Source organism: Psittacula echo, assembly GCF_963264785.1.
Source record: "Psittacula echo genome assembly, chromosome: 11".
In the NCBI taxonomy this organism is placed as follows: Eukaryota; Metazoa; Chordata; class Aves; order Psittaciformes; family Psittacidae; genus Psittacula; species Psittacula echo.
Window position 1 is genome coordinate 7,820,664 of NC_137746.1, and position 22,069 is coordinate 7,842,732.

The 22,069-nt window shown below is 41.8% G+C and overlaps 1 protein-coding gene across 1 annotated transcript in view; it reads left to right on the top strand.

Moving 5' to 3' along the window:
• Nucleotides 1-6,895: 6,895 nt before the first annotated feature.
• Nucleotides 6,896-22,069, top strand: part of SGCD (sarcoglycan delta) — a gene marked incomplete at both ends in the record, with an annotated part of 123,102 nt that continues 107,928 nt past the window's right edge. The window contains one exon of the mRNA XM_080627510.1: nucleotides 6,896-7,081. Within this exon, the coding sequence (XP_080483636.1) occupies nucleotides 6,896-7,081 (186 nt within the window). The remainder of the gene's footprint in view (nucleotides 7,082-22,069) is intronic.

Here is a 22,069-nt window from a genome sequence, read left to right on the forward strand (position 1 = left end):
AAAGTTTTTGCTACAAATTGTGGGGCATTTTATGAAAGACATTCTTTGATGAGTGGCTTGATACATCAGAGAACTCACTGCAGAAACATTTTCTTCCTTGTTAACTTTCCTTTCCATTTTCTCCTTAATTCTGAAAAAGAAAAATGCCAAGACAAAGTAACCATCAAGAAAAAACTCTAAAAGTTAGAAGAAACACTCAGAAATAAGAAAACAGACACATTTCTATTCTTCTCTGAGAAGAGAAACAATACTAACATCACGTTGCTCACAGATTCTCGCAGCATCATAATAAAATACTGCTTTTGGTTTAGGAGATGGAGCTGCCTGTTCCTTTGTTTTGTTCTGGCAAACTCTAATATGTTTAGAGTTTTACTGTAAGTGCTTCTTGAATGCAAAGCAGTGATGGAGCAGAGCAGAAGTCCCATTGTCAGCTTTCAATTCAATCCATCTGCTCAAAGATACTGGTTTATAAACTGAGGCTTTTGCAGTGCCCTTGTGCTCAAGCATGTTTATTGTCTGAATGCTGCCAGCCCTGGCAACCGGGGAAATTACATGAGCTCTCAAGGTGTTAGAGGTACAGGTTAGCCTGGAGCATTGCGGGATCTGGATTAGAGATGCTTTACTAGGAGATGAATCCCCAAGGTCTCTCCATCTGCCTGTGCTGAGTGAGTCCAACTTCTTCAAAATACAAGAAGTGGGGATAGGAAAAGAGGTATTTCCTAGTGGACCAGGCAGAGCATGAATCGATGGACTGTGCAGTCCAAGGAAAGCTTGCTGATGTGTCTGTGTTTGCCAGGATCAGGCTAGATATTTGAAGAACCCTGCATGTGATGTACCCCACTGATAGAAACTAGTCAGAAAAGAACAAAACATTCGTTAGGATGTTTCCTTCCCTTTTTGTCTCTCTGACCATTTATCACATTGCAGTGGTACCCAAGAAGTGGGCATGAAGTGATGATAGTCTTCCCATCTCATGGAAGAGCTGCTCCCCACGTGGAGGAATGGGAACTATTGACAGATGCAGAGGGACAAACAGAGAGGGAAGAGCCCACGTTCATGGCTGAGATGGTGCAGGAGAAAAGTGCTGTGAGATTTAACTACCCCAGCAAGTGTTTCATCCTTCGGGCTGTTCCCCACTGCTCAGCCCTTGCTGGTCAAGCTGCAAGTGAAAAGTCATTTTCCAGAGCCTGATCCTTTTATGGAGACCCAGGCTGTGGTCTGACTCATGTGTAGGGCCATCAATCGATTTTGGGTCATGATGCTGGTGAATTAAGGGGCCTGAGGGTGTCAAACTTGAGAGAGAGTTTTATGGGGAGTGGACAGGCAAAAAGTCTTGTTGATAGATGGCTCAAAACACTCTTCTTCATGCCAAATTTTGTTTTCAGTCACGCTCCAGAAATGTCTGTTCTTTTGAACCTGGTGGACAATGTGCACTTAAAAGACAGAGAAATTAAAGAAGATGAATCTGCAAAGCATTTACAGCTAGCATATTGCCTTCCAGTGGTATGGCAGAGAGCACTTCTGAAGGCTTTTTAGTTTATTTTTCCACATTTCATCCCAAAATAAAAGGTTTCTTTTTCAAAAAAAAACACAGAAAAAGAGAAGAGAATGTCAGTGACACAGACACAAAGTGATGTGGGAAATATAAGTCCAAGGCCCAAGGGAATTTGAACCCCTCTCTCATCTATAGAAACGTGTTCCCATCACTGTGCTACAGATTGGCTTGGGGTCTGATGTTCCTCATTTTTGGAAACAGCCATGGAGGAGAGATGCTGTGTCAGCTGCTCAGGGCTTGAGGGCTTTTGGTCTGCTCTGTAGTGACCAGTTTCAATGAGCTCTAGGGCATTTTTGACAGCAAATTTCAGGTGGGCTTATAGGAGAAAAGCTGCATTCCCATATTGCATCCCCTTTCAGCTTAAAGTTATTCTATTACTAAACATGCATCATTTAAGCACTGATCAAAGAAACCCCCGTGCCACAGAAACATTATTGATTCCTCTTGTTATGCTTCACCTTGTTCATAGTCTTCGTTGAGCCTACAAAGCCAGCATGGGCAGGGGATACTACAGCTCTGGATGTTTGCAAGGGGAAGGTGTTTATCCATCCGTATGCGTATAAATCACTTATTCTGCCTGATGAATCATTGATCTGGGTTGTGTGCCTGAGTCAGAAGCTTTGTGCCAGGGCAGAAGGACTTGGTGGAATGGGGAGAAGCATGCAATAAAGATTTGCCATAACCCGTGGCATCTGATGTGATTTTTGGAAGCTCAGTGCCAGTTCTGATTTGTGGTGCCTTTCAGCTGAGCCTGGTTTCAGCTTTGCTGAAGGGAAAAGAAGCTTCTTTGTCAGAAGTACTCTGAGAGCAGCCTGTGTGGATCAGAGGACATAGTGACATGACTCTTCCAGTGGTCTTACAAAAACCCAAATAAATCTTTTCTTGTTACGGACCATATCTCTAAGGTACCCTAAAGTGAAAGGATGAATAGCTTTTCTAAGCAGACTGGATTTTGTATCAGGCCTTGTTTGCAGTGTTCATATATAAGGATTCAGTGTACAGCTCTTGTGCAAAACCTTATTACCCATTTTTTTTCTGCAGTAGCAAGAATTCCTTGGAGAATTAGCTGGGTTCCAGGCTGTACTTTTGTAGTCATGGTAATGTTGTCTGTGGCTAAACTGCGAAGATTTGGCATACTGCATTTCTTGGACTGTAAATGGGACTGTACATGTGCTGATGGTGGTCCAATGCTGTGCATGTGTGTCTTTATGCCCTCTCATGTCAGGCAGACATTTTCAGATTTGCCTTTTGAAGGGAACGCTTCCCTTTCCAATTTCTGCATTTATTTCACTATTATGTTTTCACCACTGTTACGAAATTAGGCTCTTGTTCCTAATATTTTCATTACAGAAGAAGAAATAAAGCTCTATTAAGCAACTGTCAGCCTTTCCCCTCAGCTCAGTAATTGAAAAAGGGGGGTTACCTTATACATGCAACCACTGGATGCCCTTTCACAGCAGTACTTTTATGGTGCCTTAGCTCTTTTTAATGTTTGAGTCAGGAGAAGTTACCAAAATGTAATTTATGGCTAGCATACTTTTCCCTCCCACACAGAGCAGATTATTGGTAGTGGATATAGCTGGCTCCTGGTGGAGTTACCTGTTTATTCTACTCATTTGTTTAACGCACCATAGCGCTCTCTGTCCATCATTCTGCCTTCCCTTCCTTGAGAACTACAGACAAGAGGATTTTCTTTTGGTATTGACAGTTTGAGGGGAAAAGGTGTGTGGAAGTCATATATAGCTTTTCATGTAGCTGCGTGAAAGTTTCTGTAGAAAGAACATGCTATCTACAATTCCCATGTTTTCTTGTTATCAAGTTATGCCATGTTACTAAGTCATGCTCATCATGCATGTTGTAGTACTTTAGTTGCTCAATCTCTGCTAGGGCAGCTTTGAGCTAAATATTATATCAGAACCAGAGAAATTGTAAAAATGAGGCTGCTGTGTGAACACAAGTTGCTGGTTTTGGTTATTTTCTGTTCCTGTAAATTCTTTTAGTGTCTGCAAACATTTGTCCCAGCTGGATATGCTATTTTCTCCATCCTAGAGACTGCAAGTAAAGAGAAAAGAGAGAAAAGAAAGAAAAAAAGGAGACAGAGCAAGAGAATAAACAAGTTTTGCAATAAGAGATTTTGAGCTGGGTATTTCATATTGTTTTTCATTGGTCAAACGTCTTCCACAATTTGAGAGGGTTAGCAATGCAATTTATTCATTTTCTCCAAGGGAGAGGCTGCATTTAATATGTGCTCTCCAGGATTCCCTGCTAAAATATTAGGCAATAAAATCCTTGCCTGTACAGTACTTGTGGTTATAATTTCCCCCAGGTAGTGGAAACTCAGTAATGTATTGTTTAAGTTTTCCCTTTGCACAGATCGGAGTAGTTGTAGCTGTGTAAAAAGGCCTGTTTTTCTCCAAGTGCATGTGTTTGTTGGTGACCCAGCTCCTCTCTCTGATGAGCTCTGTGCTGCAGAGCCTTCCATCTTGGCATCTGCGAGCAAAAATACTGCTCCAGACTGAGCTGGATCTGTTGTAACCAACTTGTTTTAATCCCCCTTTGTAAAATCTATGTCTGCCTTGGTTTTGGGTGGATTCACAGTGCAGAAAGATACCCCAGCTGGTCTGAACAGCAGAAGTGATTTACAGTGAGCCCACTTACACTACCAAAACCTGCTCTTTAATACAGACACACCTTTCTGTGGTGATGTACTTCTAATGCACGTTGGATAAACTGGCTGAGCCAATCCATATTAGAGAACATGCTTATTTGCCATGAGCCATTGGCTTCTCCTGTTATATTGTGCAGACTGTCTGCACAGTTGACGTTGCAGATCCTCATAGCATTAGCTGGGGTTGGGGTAGTCTGAGGCTGTAAACAAGGCATGGTTTGAGGAGCGGAGTGTGAGATCCTTTTTTAGAGCAGCTAAAAATGCTGTAAGAAGCAGGCAAGCTTGGAGGCGTGGATGGGCTGCTGGGGCTCGCCTTGCTCTAGTTTTAGTTCAGCAATCACAGGCAGCAGCATCATCTGAAAGAAGGAAGCTCAGCCTGCAGATGGGCAGCACTGGTGCTCAGGGCCTGTCTTGTGGGTGCTGCTTTGCAGCACCACACTGATTGCACAAGTCTGACCTGCTTTTCTCATTGGTGTTTTGTAGACCTAGAGCATATAGGGGAAAAATCCTTAAAAATGCAATGCTTCAGAAGCCTGAGAGGAAAATGATAGGATTATCTCATTTGTTATTATTTTTAAAGTCTTCTTGACCACTGTTGTGGATTTTGAGTGTGGGGGTTTGCTGACATTAGGGATTGAGGCAGATGGGCATCACCACCCTCCAGAGGAGTGCTGCTCATGGAATGGGAGCGGGGCTGAGAGCGCACGAGTCTAATTGAGCTAAACACAGCCTTCCTGAATAGGCTGCTAAGTCAGCTTTGCTTTATAGGTCGAGATCAGGAGAGGTGTCAATGCCTGTGAGCTCGAAAGAATTTAGTGTCTGAATGGATTTATTGAGTACCCGAGCGCATGTTTCAGCCTGAGTGAAGCCTTGCAAAAGAAGGGAGAGGTGGCTGATAGCCTATGCTGCAGGTAACACCACCAGACAGCACTAGAAAACACAGGTCTTAGCAACTTTTGAAGCAGTGAAGGGTAAAAAAAAGGTAACTGATTCTTCAGGCAGCCCTTGCCTTAAATGTGTGGGCTTCAGCACTGGAGCAGCAAAGATAAAGTGTTAACTTCATCCCTGGTGCAATGCTAGTGGAACAAAAGTTATGCCATAAAGAAATCTGCTTTGCATCAGCCTGCAGTGGGCTTTTTTATTAGATCCTGGAGTATGACCCTATTAGCAAAAAAAAGTAAAGAAAAAACCCAAGAAACTAGTAGAAAACAAATACAAGCTGCTATCACTGAGTATCTAATTTCTACCATTGTCTCATCGTTCCCTCACAGATCACACCCCCACAGAGAGGTATTCGCATTGTTTCCTCCTGGTAGATGAATTTTGGAATTCACTCTGTAGATGAATTTTGGAATTCACTATGTACAAACATCAATGCCAGTCCATGGTGTTGGATCAGTAATGCAAGAGCTTGTTTGGTGGTTCCTTATTTGTATAGAGTATAAATACAAAACATTTGGCAAACTGTGTGTTATTAGAGATGGTATCATCCGCAGTTCGTGCGTGTCAAAAAAGTCTGAAAACATAAGAAACTGATGCCTGGGGGAAACCCATGAAAGTGGCTTTCCATACCAAATGTGAATGGAATAATCAATTATTCAAATATTCATATTATAGTCATATTATAACATATTCAAATATGTTATTCAAACAATAATCAAATGTGAAGGGCCAAAACATGAATACTTTCATTTGTGTGCTCCACAATCACAACGCCCTGTGCATGTGTAAGTTTGCATGCAGCCGTTGTGCAGTATCTGTATTGCAGACCCCTGTCCCAGCTGGTTGCAATGCCATTTAAAAGCACCCATCTCTTCCAGTCCATGGTGGGGGCAGCTGGATCCCCGACTGCCCAGAGCCACCGGGGTACCATGGCACAGGAGAGGGACAGAGGTCACCATGTAGGACTGTGCGGCAGTTCTTCCTGGAGATGCTGCTGCACTGATTTCCTCAACATCACCTTTCCTTCCTTCCCTCCCTCTTTCAATGAGTTTGGCTCCCGGTGTTCTTCTAGGATGCCATGCCCATCCAGGGTTAAGCCAGCATAGATATTCAGGAATCATTTGTTAGGGATGTGACAGCTGGAGAAACTTGTGCTTCGGGTTTACTTGGTTAAGAAAGATTAGGGTACAGGGCAGGAGAAGGGCAAACATTTGCGTTTTGCCTTTTTGCTTTGGCTGGAAGGAATGATTTTTCTTTGAGATGCATATATATATGTTAAATTAAAGCCTCTGAGAAGTCATATTGCATCTTCAAAACAAACTGCTGAACTCAACTGCTTTTACCAAATGCATGCAAAATTTTCCCCTCAGGATCCTTCCTTGGAGGCTCTGTAGTGCCTACATTGCAAAACCTGGGATGATGAGCAGTGTCACTCAAGAGTTTCTCCATAGAATACCTTTAGACAGCATGCTTACATGTGTTTATAAATATATATATATATATATATATATATACATTTAACACATAAAAATTTTTTTGGTATGTTACTACATACAGTAAGCAGAAAGTAAGATAATGCAGAACCAAGGTATGGAGAGCGATGCTGCCCAGCTGGTAAACTCTGAAAAAGAAAGAACAAAACCCTCTAAGAGACATAGACACAAACAGTTGTTATCATTGTCCTTCTCTTGCCATTTAATACACGTGGTTTTTCTTTGTGATCGTTTCAGATGCCTCAGGAACAGTACGCGCATCGGAGCACCATGCAGACCTCGGAAGGACCCCAGGTATACAAAGTGGGGATTTATGGCTGGAGGAAGAGGTGCCTCTATTTCTTTGTGCTGCTCCTAATGATTTTAATCCTGGTGAACCTTGCTATGACCATCTGGATTCTGAAGGTTATGAACTTCACAATTGTAAGTAGGGGTTACCCTGGAAGGTCTGGGGAAGATGAGGGAGGGTGGTGGTCTTTCGTCTGAGCATGACTTCAGATAGAGCTTTGATAAGGGAGTGTTTTAGTTGCCACGGATAGCCGTTACTACAAATTCACCCAGTGATCCTCTTTTTCTGCTGGTGATGTCTACAGTGTTGCCAAACTGAGAAATCAGCTCAGTGTTGCAAATCATGTTCCTCCTACCTGCTGTATATATACATGTATATATGTAAACAGTATGCACCACTCTCCCCTAATTTTCAGTTACATAGTGTTTTAAGATTAATGAAATAGGCTATTTTGAACTGGGGTGTGGGAATGAGTTCAAGCCTTTCTTTTAGATTTTTTTCTGCTTTTGTCCATGACTGGGAAGTTGGGAAGCTTGATTTGCCTTTTTCTTAAGGAAAATTCATGTTTTATTTTTCCATAATGGCATGATTCCAGAAGCTGCATGAAGAAAAACAACATTTCCAGGGTGGCTTTCTGGGTGTGGTACTTAGGAGAAGCATATCTTTGTCCTCATTGTGCATGGTTGGTTGGTGCACATCAGTCCTGCCAGCAGCATTCCCTTGCTGTACAGACTCACTGGCCAGGGTTAGCCTTCCAGAAGTCCCTAGAAAAATGTTGAGCAGCTGTACTGGGAGGTAGACTGCATTGGGCCAGATTGTGCCTTTGGGGCCCGGAAAGCTCTGTGCATCACTTGAACTCTGTTCAAACTCTTTTTGAGATCTTAAGGAGTGCCTTAACCTTGAATTGTCTTTTTACAGGGTGAGCTTCACCCCTCCTGCTCAAAAACACTGGAAGGCGGAACATGATGAACCAGGCTCACCCCACTTCCAGAGCTAGTGAGCCTTTATGTATTGCAGGCCCTGGTTTTTCAGTAGATAATTTGTCCAGGCAGAATGAAAATGAAATGATTGCTCCCCTCTTCTTCAAAGCAGTCATTGCCCCCTTGGTCAGATGAAGTTATTTTAAGATAATTTGAGTCTTCAGGAGAAACTGAGTTTGAGGCTTTAATCCTGGATTTACTTCATGAGAGAGCTGTAAGGCAAAATTCCCCTAGACCACTTTCAAGGGCTTTCCCTGCCAGTCACTGATGTGAGCAGCATGTTTGAAGTCTCCCGGCATTTCTTTCTCTGCTTTGGTCTTGTGAAGTGCTGAACAGCTGTGTCCAACATTATGTCATTAATGGGCCATGAGAAGTTGAGTAAACAGTCTCTGACTTACTGTATCCAGCAGACAAAATGCTGTGTCAGGGGAACTATAGCGTTCATTTTCTCTAACCAGGAAGCTGTCAAGGTGTGCAGAAGATTGCAGTGCCTGTGTACTTAGGCAGCAAGCAATTATAAAGCAGTAATCCACAAAAAGCTCCTGTGAGTGGATAAAGAATGAGCCAAACTGGTAAGCAATTAATGCTTAACCAGACCAGGTATTTAATCTTGTGAAATTGGTGCCATTTTGATATGCATTTTGTGCTGAACTGTGGCCTTTAGATAAATGTAGTTGAAAAATAGATATTTCTGAGGTGATAGAAGACTGTCATATGCTCATTATACAGGCAGTGCCCAAGCACAAGATAAGGGGATTTCAGATTCTCACCCTTCAGAAATGTAACTTTCTTTGTTTAGAATAACATAATTTTGACGTGTCGATCCTATGCTTTATGCTATTTGGTGGTGGTGGTCAGTCAGCTCTCCACAAGCTGCTTGGGAAGGCAGGAGAACTTCTCTGCTCCTTTCTCCCTCACTGCCTTCTCCTGATGCATTGCATTTTTCAGGCCATCTGCAGAAAGGTAGAGATATGTCCATGATATATCTTAGAGATATGTATAGAAACCTCCCCCTTCCAGTAGCTCTCTCCATCTCACTAGGATATACACTGGCTTTTTGAGGGATGCACTGATCTTCCAGCTCTTGTCTGATTCTCTTTCTTTAAACAGTCATTTGCCCTTGGATTCACTAGGGATTAGTCCAGGGTAAAGTATATTTGTATATGGGTTTAGTTAATTCATATATTCTAAAGTTAGTAGGTGATGAACGGCAATTAGTGATAAAAACATAGATAGTAGCACTGAATCCTGCAGTGAGAACTGCTTTATGGTTGTAGGCATGGCCACCCTAGTCAGGGTACGGGTCTCCGACACACAGCCAGTTGGAGATAAATAAAAGAACAGGGCATGTAGAATGTGATCCTTGCCCCAGTATGCACCCATTCATCTCCTGTTGCTCCTGCAGCCTCACTAGCTGCTTTGGATCCTGCTCTGCAATCCCTCCTGCACTGTTCCCTGAGGCTGGGAAAACCACTTTGCTAAGTGAACTTTCAGAGGCAGACTTTTATCTCCAAATAACAAACATAGGGAAGTTCTCAAATGAGGAGATGCAAATATGGAAAAAAATCTTTAATTTGTTCCTATTCTGATAAGAGGAGCTGAGAGTCCTTCTGGGGCAGGGGAATGATTCAAGTAGTCAGTAAGCAATAGCCTGTTGCTTAACGGGTCTGAGTTACCCCAGTGCTTGCAGAGCAAAAAAGGAGGGGAGAGTTTGTATTTCTGTTCTTGTGGAAAATGTAGTATTTCCAGTATCTTCCCACCTCTGAGCTCTCCTCCAGAACCTGGGTCTGTTCAACTCCACACACCAGTCCTGGCACTTACCAGAATTTAATGAGTGCTCATTATAGCCAATAAGTGCTCACAGTATTTTAATGAGCACAGCGAACTTGCTCAAGAAAAACTCAGGCATGTTGTAAATGCTGATAATAGGGAATGGAGAAGGGAGGAGGAGATGAAGCAAAACAAAACCACCTTCTCATGCCACGTTATAGCAGTATCCATACACTCCACTTCCACATCAAGCACTGACCTCCCTTCCTCTCCCCTCTGCCTTGTATACCAGGAGACACAACCTTCAAAATCAAACCATAAACTGCCAAACAGTGGCTTTTAGTAAGCAAAGCATCACTAATATATTCTAGGGTTTGCTTTTATCTGAATGTTTAAGGCTTAAACAAATTTATGTATGGCTGTTGCTTTTTACATGGGGCTTTCAAAGCAGTGTCGCATTTGCTTGGAGCAAATCGGTGACTCTCTAGTGTATCCTCTGGCACATTCGCTTCTGATGTAGTTTTTGATCCTCAATTTGTTTTAAATGCCTTTATCAGGCACAGACTGTATGGAAAACAGGTCTGGAGGGGGCCTCAAATATCATCTGCCTGTCCTGCAGCTGGTTTGTGTAGCCAGGTCCATTTATCCTGTTCATTCGCATCAGGGCTATGCTGCTCTGGGACTGTGGGAAGCTCTATGAAGGTTGCTACCTCTTAACCTTACTTTGATTTTTGCGCCAAACCACAGAATGAATATGGACCAAAGCCACCAATTTCGGTTGAAACCCAAATGCACCCTGAAGGTGGCCTAACCTAATTGAGGTAGAAACCACCATCCAGCTCTCAGCTTTCTGATGATATATAGGTAGAGGGAACTCTGCTTCATTCAGATCTTGGACAAACCTGGTTAGAAGTGTGTGGTTTGCACATAGTGGGTTTGGGTAGAAACACTAATGCCTGTGGGCCATGTATGTGGCTCACTGTGAAGGACCAGTGCAGGCTTGGGCTGTATCCTGCTGTCACAGGGCTCAACCTCAAGCTATGGAATGCTCAACCTCAAGCTGCACAGAGCTCAGCTGAGACAGGCAGAGCCCTGCGAGGGTTTGTATATGCCAATCTAATTACAAGGCTGCAACCAGAGCTCTTAACAACCTTCCTCTTTATGGTCCACCTGCATTACCATCTAGTGATGTAGTTCTTTAGCAGTAGGATTGCTCGTGACTGTGCATATAAGTACATACATTTTCTCTGCTGTATGTCTGTGATGTGCTAGGGATCTCTATTTCAGCTATTACTAGTAAGCTTAAACCACTTTTTAAAAGCTTTGTATACTATTAATTTTGGAATATTACAACAAAAGATGTGCATACATAAACAGAGCAAACCAATGTCCTTATTTTAAACAGTACAAGGCTCAGAAGACTCGGATAATGGCAGTGGCAGTGCACTGACCTCTTTCCACAAGGGTAGCCTACAATGCCTGGTATTTTAAAGAGTGTTAGGAGTCTAAAGCATTATCCATTAGTACCCTTTTTTGGTCTGTTAGGCAGCAGGAAGAGCTCTAAACAGGAGAGACAAGAATTGTGTCCTGTTGTGGCTGCATTTAAATGGCAAACACCCACCTACTTGTCTGCCTATCAAAGCACTGAGAACCGTTTGCTTTTCCTTTGCCCTTCCCTGGTGTTTCTATCCATAGTTGCCTGTTTTCATGTTTTGGATTGTAAGCTTTTGGGACAGGAGCTGTTTGCATGTGGCATCCTGTTGTCCTATGTATTGGCAGGTTCTACTAAACTCTAAACATTAATAAATGGAAAAATAATATTTTTTCCTTAATCAGTTTGCAAGGTTTGAAATGCTTGGTGAACTGTCTTTTAGGAATCTCCCAAAGCAAAGGCACCAGCATAGGCTTTGTAAGGAAAACATTCTGCAGCTTTGTGCTATCTGTACATGCACTTCAAGGAAATGCAATGTAGAAACAGGCAGACAACGACCTGCCTCATCCCATCTTCATTAGGATGCAGGGAGAGGGGGAGCTTTCCCTCCTGGCCTGATCAGGCTGAGGTTGGGGTGCTTCATAACCACAGCAAACACAAACTCTTGTGTTCTCCTTCCAGGACCATGCCAGGTTTTTTGAAGGTTTGCATCTTTTAGCATGAGGTTCAGCCATTTTTTACTGTTTTAATTGAACAGGAACAAATGACTGCTGCTGCTCAGATTTTTCCTTTTTTTGCTGCAGGCTGCATTTGTAACTGGAGGGTTATGGTTTAGAATCCTTGAGTGAAATGTTAGCTATTTAGAGAGACAAAGTGCTGCTGTAGGTGGCACAAACTCTAATATCATTATTATCTTGCTTTCTTTATTAAAAGTTGATAAGAAAAATGAGCTTTAAAAATTTGGTTATGAACACTTATTTCCTATACAATTACTCCCTCTTGTGTGTAAACTACCTGCCACATTTCAATTACAGGAAAACAGTAGGGTAATAACACAGACGTAAAGATGGATTAGAGTTAGAAAAACTCATTACCGTAACAGGCAGGATTCTTTTATTAATGATTTAAAGGACTAGGGTTTGTTTCGGTTTTGTTTTTTTTAATTAAAAATTGCCCCAATATAAACTGACTGTGCAGTTTATATTCCCTCTTCATGGTTTCTCTGGGGTCTCTTTAGGTGCAAATGGTAAGGCCAACATGGGAAAGAAATGTGAAGTGCTTTTCAGCTTCAGCTTTGTAGTGCAACTGTAATCTGTCAGCTAAAATTGTTTAGAGTTAGAATTAGTATTACTGTATTCTTACTGAGGAAAGAGTGAAAGGTTTTTGTTCCTCTCTTCCTCTCACACACACACATACAAAATTGTGCACTTTTCTTTCCTAATTCATGTTGTTCTTGTTATAAAACAAGTAATTGTTTTGAGGCTGCCTGCATGACCCAAGAGCTTTGTGTATTTCCTTTCTTCCCTCATTCACGTGGACTGCATCTCTTGATGTAAAGATGTTAACATTGTAGTGGTCTGACAACACCAGCAATACTATGAGTGACTGTACTATTAAGTGAAGAAGTTTCTATGGGTGAAATTGTTACCCCCTGGAATTCAGAAGGAATCTTGATATTGACATCAGTGGATCAAGCCCTTCGCTATATTTGCAAAGTTTTTTTAGAGTCAATTCAAATTTTCTTCCTTCTGGATTGAGGAAAAAATGTGTTATGCTTTTGTTTTACTCTTTTTAGAGGTCTGAATTTTATTCAGAGTTTCTATTTCTGTACAAAAAAGCAATTGAGATTGCTTATCTTTTTTAAAGATACATATGGTACTTTTTTGGCTTCTCTCTTTTGGTGTTTAGAATAATGGAGTCCGTTTTAATGAGATATTGCATGATGGTATTACAAGTTTGCCCCTTCACTACTGTGTCCTCTTGAGTGTTAAGTATTTGGTACTGATGACTTGCTGAGTTATAGTGCATCAGTTTCTTCTTGTGCTACACCTCTGAAAACTCAGTCTCTAATAATGTTTCCTTTTTATTATCCTAATACCACATTTTCCCAGCCAGGATAAGCACATAAGGGTTTCATCTTCTTTGTTACCAAAAAATGATGAAAGGACCCCATATTTTTACCTTACTGTCTCTACTCTCTGCTGAACCATTGAGTTTTTCAGAGGCCTGCCATAGCACTGGATATGCCTAAAGATATGTCATGGGAGCTAAAGAAATAGTGAAATAGTAAGTCTTCTACTGCTACCACTAAACCAAGCTGGATGTGCTGCACTTCAGTCATTTAGGCAATTATTTGGTTTTATTCTTTGACTACTGCACGAGACAATCTATGGTGTACTGAGTGTTACAATGGCAGATGGCCCTTTTCTCTCAAAGGTTTTGGGTTGGGTTTCATGAAGAACAGAAGCTTATGTGATTGTGCTTCCAACTCGATGGACAGGCTTCCAGGTCTCAGTTCGTGATTGTTCCTAAGCCACTGTTCATACTTAAGCCATGTCAACAGAAGTATGTATCCAAGAGACAGGAATATATCAAACATACTTAGTTTCTGTATTTCTCAGAGGCAGAAGAAGGCAATCTTATTTATTAGTATCCCTACTGTGAAAGAAGCTGCTTCATAATCTCTGTACTTGCTACTAACCAGGCGTGAGAGATATTACAAATGTCCCCATACCAGAAAAAGCTTTTATGGATGCTGTTTTCCTACTGGGCACCAGAGAATTTATCCCTGACACCCAGATACCCCAGAACCCAGCATCTCTTGGTTATTACTGCTTCTGATTTGAAGGAAGCTGTTGGAAACTCAGCAACACCCCTGTCATCATACTTTCTGTTCAGCGCATGCATACAGGCACCTGGCAGATGTGCTGTATGGGCCACGCTGTCAAGCCTCAGTAACCAGTCTTCAGCATATCTCCACAGCAGGAAAATACATCACTGCATAAAAAATACATGGCTTCGCTTGGTCCCCCAAAGAACAGAGGGATTAGAATAGATGGAGCAGGGAAGAGAGTGGCAAGGACTTGGATGGTTTGCAATGTAAGTCTGAGTATTTGGTCTCTGGCATAAGGCTTCACTTCCAGGCGTTTCTGCTTGTGAACACAGGGGGTCCTGTCTGCTGGTGACCCACATCCCAGCTGTGCTGCAGAGAGTGTGATAGGAAGCTTTATCAGACCTGGAGGAGCTGCTTCATCGCATGATAGCAGCAGGACCTGGCAAACAGGAAGGAGGGCATGGGTGGGCTGTGGGGGGGGCTGAGTCATAAACTCTTGATCCCAGATCCCACCTTCTGCCACCTCCCTCCAGAAGGGTTTGTTCTCAGCTTCTCTTTCATCTGAAGAAATAAGATATTTTGCATTAGCATTCGTCTCAGTGCCAACAAAAGATCTTCAGACTAGCAGTTCTGCACCAGAGAGAGGTTTGTCTCTTAGAGAACATGTAAAAGGTATTATTATAAATGTGCAAAAGAACAAAAACAAGCTCGCTGCTAAAATGTCAATAATCAGTTAGTCCTCTGAATAGCACACAATCTGATCCCTCCCTATATTCTCACAGTACAGTAGAAGAAATGTTTTAATTTGGGAATCCACACAGAAATGACGTGCCAAGCTGAGCTGTACAGTAAGCGTTCCACTGCTGCTTCCCTTGTTCCTTGCTCTTCTTTTTTCTTTCCTTCTGAACTTCCTGACATGCCTCCTGCACTCTCTCTATAGCAGAGAGCAATGACCTTCTCAGCTTTGAGAACCAAGCAGCTTATTGCTATAACAAAAATATAACTCTTCTGAAGCACCTCTTCTGCGTGGTTGCCTTAAGGCTTAGGTGCCCCTTGAAGCAGCCTCCAACTGCAGAGCCATCAGCTTTTCTGAAAACTGCTGCTTAAAACATTTCTTTGCATTTAGCTACAAACCCCTGCTTGTTTGCATCTTGTAGCTTGTTTGCATATGGGTTGTAGCATAATCCATGGAAAGGTAACGGAGCTGGCTCTGTCTTACACTGTAGATGACTGTGCAAAGCACTGAACAGCCGAAACCTTCACTGTCTTTGGGTGAAGCCCCGGCTTGAGGGCTCATTGCTGCCTGTTAGCTATGATAAGCTTTTGTGTTTGACTAAACAAAAACAGTAGGGGAAAAGTGCCATATTCTCTATGCAGTTGTGTGCATTTACTTTATTTACCTTCTGTCAGAACCTGCTGTAAAGACTGATAGCTCTGAGGACAGAATTACAGCCCTGTGGTTGTATGGAGTCTGTCTTTCCTGTCCCCTCCTGCAGATGTTGTATTATCACTTCACCACTTGTATGCTACCATACCTGATTTGATAGATGTATTTAAAATACTTGCTGCCGTTTCACGTGCCTGTTCTTCCAGAGCTCTGCTATGGAGATGAACTTGAATATATCATTTGAATTCATCATAGTTTGCATTTTAGTTCTGGTCATTTCCACTTCACTTACGTTTTCCCCATTACCGATCCTGCCTTCACTGCCATGGTCAACAGTAAGATGGACTGAGGTAATTATTTGTATTGAGGCACAAGTTTCTATGGGACTACACTCCAGTGCACTTGCATGAAGAACAACCTGTTAACACTGAAATGATGTGGTTGCAGACAGACTTAATAGAAGAGGAATAAATTTACGCACATAATTCAGCCTTGACCTCATGAGTTCTCATTACTTCATGTCCGTCTAGCACTACTGCCCACCTCTTTCCTTTTTAATTGTGATCCAGTAACTAATAGTGAAATTATGGCAATCTGCTATATGAAATTTTTGATTATTTGCATTTAATTAAAGGCTTCTCTTGAGAAAATGAAGGGCGGCTTAACCTCAGAGAAGCCTCTGCATCTCCAGTAATTGCTTCTAATTGAAGTCTTTAGAGTTCCCACCCCACCACAGGAAAAGGGAAAAAAGCCCAAACCTGAAAAGTTTTCTCCCACGCACAGGGTCCCTGAAAATTAGTTTATCATTATGCAATTAAGGTGACTGAGGGTCCTCATAAATGATTCCTCAGTGTGGGTTAACCAGCTAAAATTAAAGTTTAATTACTCTAAAGCCTGGTTTGAGGTGTGTTTAGGAGAAGTCCAAGGGCAGAATCCATCCTCCCAAACTGGCCGGGCTGTCTGACGGTGTCCGTGCAGGTGCATGTCTTGCCTAAGTCATAGAATCATAGATCATAGAGTGGTTTGGGTTGGAAGGGACCTTGAAGGTCATCTAGTTCCAATCCTGATGGTTTCATTTCCATCACAGGTTTCTGATTTTGTGCAGTTCTTGCTGAATTCCAGTGGTATTTCGGTTATTCTAGCAAAAAACCAAAAGAGGTATGTGAGGCTGAGCGGCAGTACTGCCTCTCGGGTTGAGAACATCTCAGACATCCCCCTGTTCCTCCCAACTGTACAAGGCTCCAAGGCCACAATTAGTCTTTGTTGCTGCAAAAAGTGGATCTTTCTCATGTCAGCACCTTGCTCTGTTAATCCTGGTGCATGGAGTGTGTTCCTAAAGCAGGCATGGCATTTTATAAACCACCCATCTATGGCATGGGTGTTGGGAATCAGTCCCGCTCTGGTCACCAAGGTGCTGTGGTGCATCAGGCACAGAGAGGTGAGCTGTGGCTGGATGGGTCTGATGGGAGCCTGTGGTTCTGAGTCTAGGGAGAAGCACAGCACCTCATGTTAAAGCCACCACCTCAGGCTCGAGCATACGGCACTTCAATTACACATTCTTCCTAATTACAACTATCAGCATTTCCGTGCCGATTCTGGCAGCACAGTCGCGCTGATTGCACCCTTCGGCTCTATTAAAATCCCTCCTTGTGTTACGGAGCTGAAAACAGGCATGACAGAAATTCAAGTGTGTATGTTGTAGCAACAGACATGGCCATTTTCTACTGTTTATTCTCTCCACTGAAGATAGCAAGGTTGAAAAACACAAGAGCGTTCTGCTTTCTTGTGTTCTTGCATTGTTCGCTAATGCCTTGTATCACACAAGTCAGCAGGGATGTGCATGTGATTTCTGCTTTTTATTATCCTGAAGGTTCTCTGTAATGTGTGCTGAAACACCTAAAACGTCTAGATGGACTGAAATCTTTCAGAGTGACCTCTTAGAGGGCTACCAGTGAAATGTTGGAAATGGAAATGTCATTGTTTGTCAGCAGTAGATTTGTCATGTTTTTTGGAGTCACAGCTACAGTTAAATACATAAAAACATGTGTAACCTGCCTCTGTTGTTTCTTAGCAAGCAAATATGCTTGGCGAAGTGAACCTTTTCATTTTAGAAAAATGAAAAAGTGCTTTATTTCTCTAGGCAGAGCCCTGAAATACTTTTATTTCGTGTAGGTGCAAGTCATATAGACGTGTGTAGGTGCTGATTTTGATTCAGGTTATTTAGGAAGGTGGTATTATTTCTGACAACAAATATTTAATCTTTCAATACAAGACATTAAAGAATTTGGTTCTAGGAAACCAGGAAATTAAATGCCTTTTGCAGTCTTTATTTCCTTTGCATGCTGGAAAGGCAGTTGCTGCTAATTACATATTTGTACACACCAACCACTTCTGAATTCAGCACTTATTTACAGAGAGACAGCATCAATAGAAACTGATAGAAGGTTTGCAGCAAAGCCTGGAGCCTTGTGAAGGTGAGGAACTTAAGCCTGAGCAGCTGATGGCTGGGTTGTATAAAGATTGGGTGAATCCCAGCACTGCTGCTGTGGTTTTACAGAAAACTGCATTGTCAAGAAGGGAGAGCGATCCAGTTGACCAGCTATAGATTATAGGGCAAATTTCATCTTTATTTGAAGATACATGTCAAGATCGATTGACCAAAGATATTTGTCTTTGTTAATACTGTAAAGGATTCAGTCTTGTACGTTGCCCAAGACAAACCCTGTATGTTAGAAGGTAGATGTGTTTAATTCCTTTATTCTTCCCAGTGGAGCTACATTTGCTGCCATTACACCTTTCTTCTAATAGGAAGTTTTCTGCAGAACAGTTTGCCTTGTCACTCCTTTTGTCTTTAAGCTGAGAATGGGGAGTTTTTACATATTCAGGGCTAAAATAACTATTTCTCTGTATGGGGAGACTGAGGCTGGTAAAGACCCTGTTGTGATGATGGGAGCCCTGTGAGGTGGGGGCAGAGCCTGGGGCTGGGAAGGTAGTTAATTCCATTTTGCCTGTAGAGTATGCTAAATAAACCTGGAGTAGCCAGTCATTTGATGACTTGGTTCTGCTCTTACAGGGATGTAGATCCATGGCATCTCTTTGAGTTTACACAGATATCAATAAGAGAAGAATATGTTGGCAGCATACAGCTCCAGAAGACAGGCTGCAAAGGAAAAGATTGTAAGATTTGTAATGTAGGCAATATCTGTGCAATTGGCAAGAAGAGCGTGTCCTGGGTTGGTTGATTATTTTTGGTGGTGGTGGTGTCATCTGCCCCCATAGAGAATAGAAGAAACTGTTGCTTTGAGTTGATAGCAATCTGTAGGGTCACATGTTAAATTGATTTCACTCACCTATGAAGTTTGTCTGTTTAAAACAAATACATAGGTGCTGTGAGAATTTGTGCAGTACAAAACAGAGACAATGATCCAAGAGAGCTCTGTGGACAGAAATCTGTGGAAACAACTACAAATCTGTGCTCCTTCTTACAGGAGGCTCACAGCTTTGGAAACATGGCACAGGAGCCTGGAAATGGTGGACAATTATACATGAACCCCGGTAAATGAGAGTAAACGAATCTGTTGTACTCATTTCTTTCCTTACTTTTCTTCATTTCATGTTTTCCTGTTTTTAAAATTAATTCATTCAATAAGAAATGTGAAGTTAAATGGCTACATTCACTGCTTAGTCACAGTTATCACTGGTGTTAACATTGGATGAGCTGGCTGAAATGCTTACTGGAAACAAGTGTAGAGAGATGATGAGATTCATGGTGGGGAAATGACCACCATTCGTCCAAAATATTTTCAGTAGCAGCACTGGGGAGGGAATACACTGGTGCAATCTGTAGTTCTTGTTTTTGTTTTAAAGGTCTTTAATGAGCCATGTGTGCAATGCATTTCACCCTGGGAAATCCCACTGAAATCTGGCACTTGGATTTCATTTCTTGTCCTGCTATGTTTAGAGCAGAAAGCAGATCTCCCAGTGTGATTCCTTCTGGCTTATAGAAGCCCTGTGAATTGTCTCAGTAATATACACTAATCGGTTACCAAAGCTGCCAACCCCCCGTGGAAATCCTTTATAACAATAAAGAGTGGAAGCAGTTGCTGGTACTTTCAGGCTGCAGTCATGAGGCAGTAGCCAGTTGTCATGTCTGCTGTGCGGATGAGGGACAGATGATCTCAGTGGATATGGTGTAGTCTTCATTACTGTGGCCTATTGCTCAATCACTGTGTTTCTGTGCCTCCTTTTTCATCCTATGGGTAAGGAGTCACATTTCCAGTGAGTTTTAATGGGTAAGTTAGAGTTTTTAAAGATTTGTTGTCTCAGAGCATGCACATTCCTTTCCTCACTGTCCATCCATGTTCACTAGTGAAAGTAACAAGCAGTCTGATGTACTTATTTTTAATGAGTTCCCATCTTTCTTGACCTTAGTTCCATTGAAAATCATTCACATCCATGCTAAGTCAGGTATTCAACATCATCTTGTTATAATCAAAGGAACAAACCTATCTTTTCAATATAGTATTTTTCCTGTGCTGACACCTTCAAGCCCAGCTGTACCCATATTTCTGCAGCTGACATGCCAGTGTGGTCCTTGCCTTGTGCTAAAGGAATGTGGTGGCATGGATACTTTTAACTTACGGGAGGGGGAGGGAGGTAATACACGTCAGTATTTGCAGTGTAACGTGAGACTATGACATCTTTATATTCTAGTATTTTGAGATGTATTTCAGGTATTTCATACTCTTTCCATACTGTGTGTGTAGGAAAAGAATCTTTAAAACTTAGGAGCAGTGAAATCAGTACGGCTCTGTAGAAATCACTGTCAAAATCTACTAAATTAAGCAGAGAACATGTCCATCCTGGCAACTTTTTGTTGTCTTTCACAGTTCTTTGATAGGGATGTAATTTTCTGTAATCACTCAGAAAGATGGCTGGATATTTTTTCTATTAAATTCTGAAGGACTTAAACCTTTTCTGTCTTACCTTTGCTGTTTTTCATGTTTATATGCAACAGTATAATACATCAGCATTTTTATATGTTTCCCATATAAAAATGAGCCATGCTTATAGAGGCTGTCAGACATTCTATTCCACAGAATGACTGGAGCATCACTGTGAGTTGACACCAGCCTAAAATTCACATATAGATGCCGAAATGTCTTATTTTATGGCCCTGTTGCTATTTAATAGCTAAGTCGTGCCCTTTTCTTAATTTACTGTCACTACCCAGAAGTACATTAGTGCTGGGGGATGCTGCTTGCAGAGATCCCAGGGTAGCTCTGCAGCGTTCATGGGTGCCCTGAAGTCAGCAAAGCTATGTGTTGTCTAAGGAACTGGCCACGCTATAATAATTAAGTGGCAAGTTAGGAATAGTAAGGAGACCAGTCTACAGTGCTGTAACCTTTCAGCAGCTTTCTTCTACCAGGGATTGGAATATAAAATGATTACTTTTTGCTCTCTCCTCTGTGTTTAGCCTCAGGAGGTTTCTGACAGCTTTTGGCCGTTAAAGACAGCAGTAAATGCCTAGAAGGAAGCTAGCTGGCATTTATAACCTTAAGCTACTTAGGAAATCAGAAAAGGTGAATGGATTTTTATTTATTTTATTTTATTTTTAAGAGAAGAGCTACAATAGCAAAAGACGCTGCCTGTTTTGCGGGTGAATTCCACTCAGGATGATAAATTATGTCTGAACTGAACCAAAATGTTCCTAATGGCCCTAGTCAAAAGGCCTATTACAGGATGTCTAACTCACTTAAATTCCTTTCTGCTTTAAATCGTTAATGATTAAGTATTTTACGGCTAAAGGGATATGCTCTTAAAGGGCACTTGGCTTTAAGGTTAGCCAAACTTAAAAATGAGCACCTGAACTGCAGTATACAGACTCGCTCAAGTGACCTTCTTCTGGTGGTAGAATCAGGATATTGTCTCTACAGGTGGGTGATTTTCTGAAGATAGTTGCAGAACAGAAAGAAGGTTTATGAAAGAGGAAGCAGAGGAACATTTTGGAACAGAGAGAAGCAGCAGCTTTGGCTTGCCCTGGTGGTTTTTAAATCACACTTTTGATACAGCAGAAATAAAGACTTTTTTTGTCTTTCATTATATTTGGAGAAGTAAACTATATGATGACATAAAGGAGGTTTTTCCAAAGGAGCAGCTGGTACCTTGTAAGTCACTAGCCCTATATTGGCTTATGCAGTTACTTGCTTTAAATCCTGGTTTTGTAGCAATGAAGGTGCTAAATCTGTCTAGTAATCACAAAGATTTAGACTCCTGTCCAGTTCTGTGCTGCTGCCTGGCCAGCTGCTGACCAGGCATGCCTCATGCTTGTCTGTCAGGGTGTGAAAATATGTAGTAGATACGTATTGAGCATCATCAGCTATAGGAACTTCTCAGTTTCTTAGATTTTTAATACTTCCTGGCAGTGAATCACAGAGAATTCTAAGTCACTTCACATAGTATTGATACTTAAGTACTACTACTGTATACTATTCACACGGTATTGTGTACTCACTGCAGCCGTGCACATGTGAATATTAATGCATGCAGGTCCAGTTTTCCTCCCATTAGGCTCAAGGATGAGTTTATTGGACTTGAAGTTTATCTTCTAATCCTTTTTTCATGAGTGTCATCAGTCTGCTGATTCAGCAATTACTGTCATCTTCCTTCAGTCAGAGCACTGATTCAGGGCCAGCAAGCCGCACACACAGGAGGGGGTAC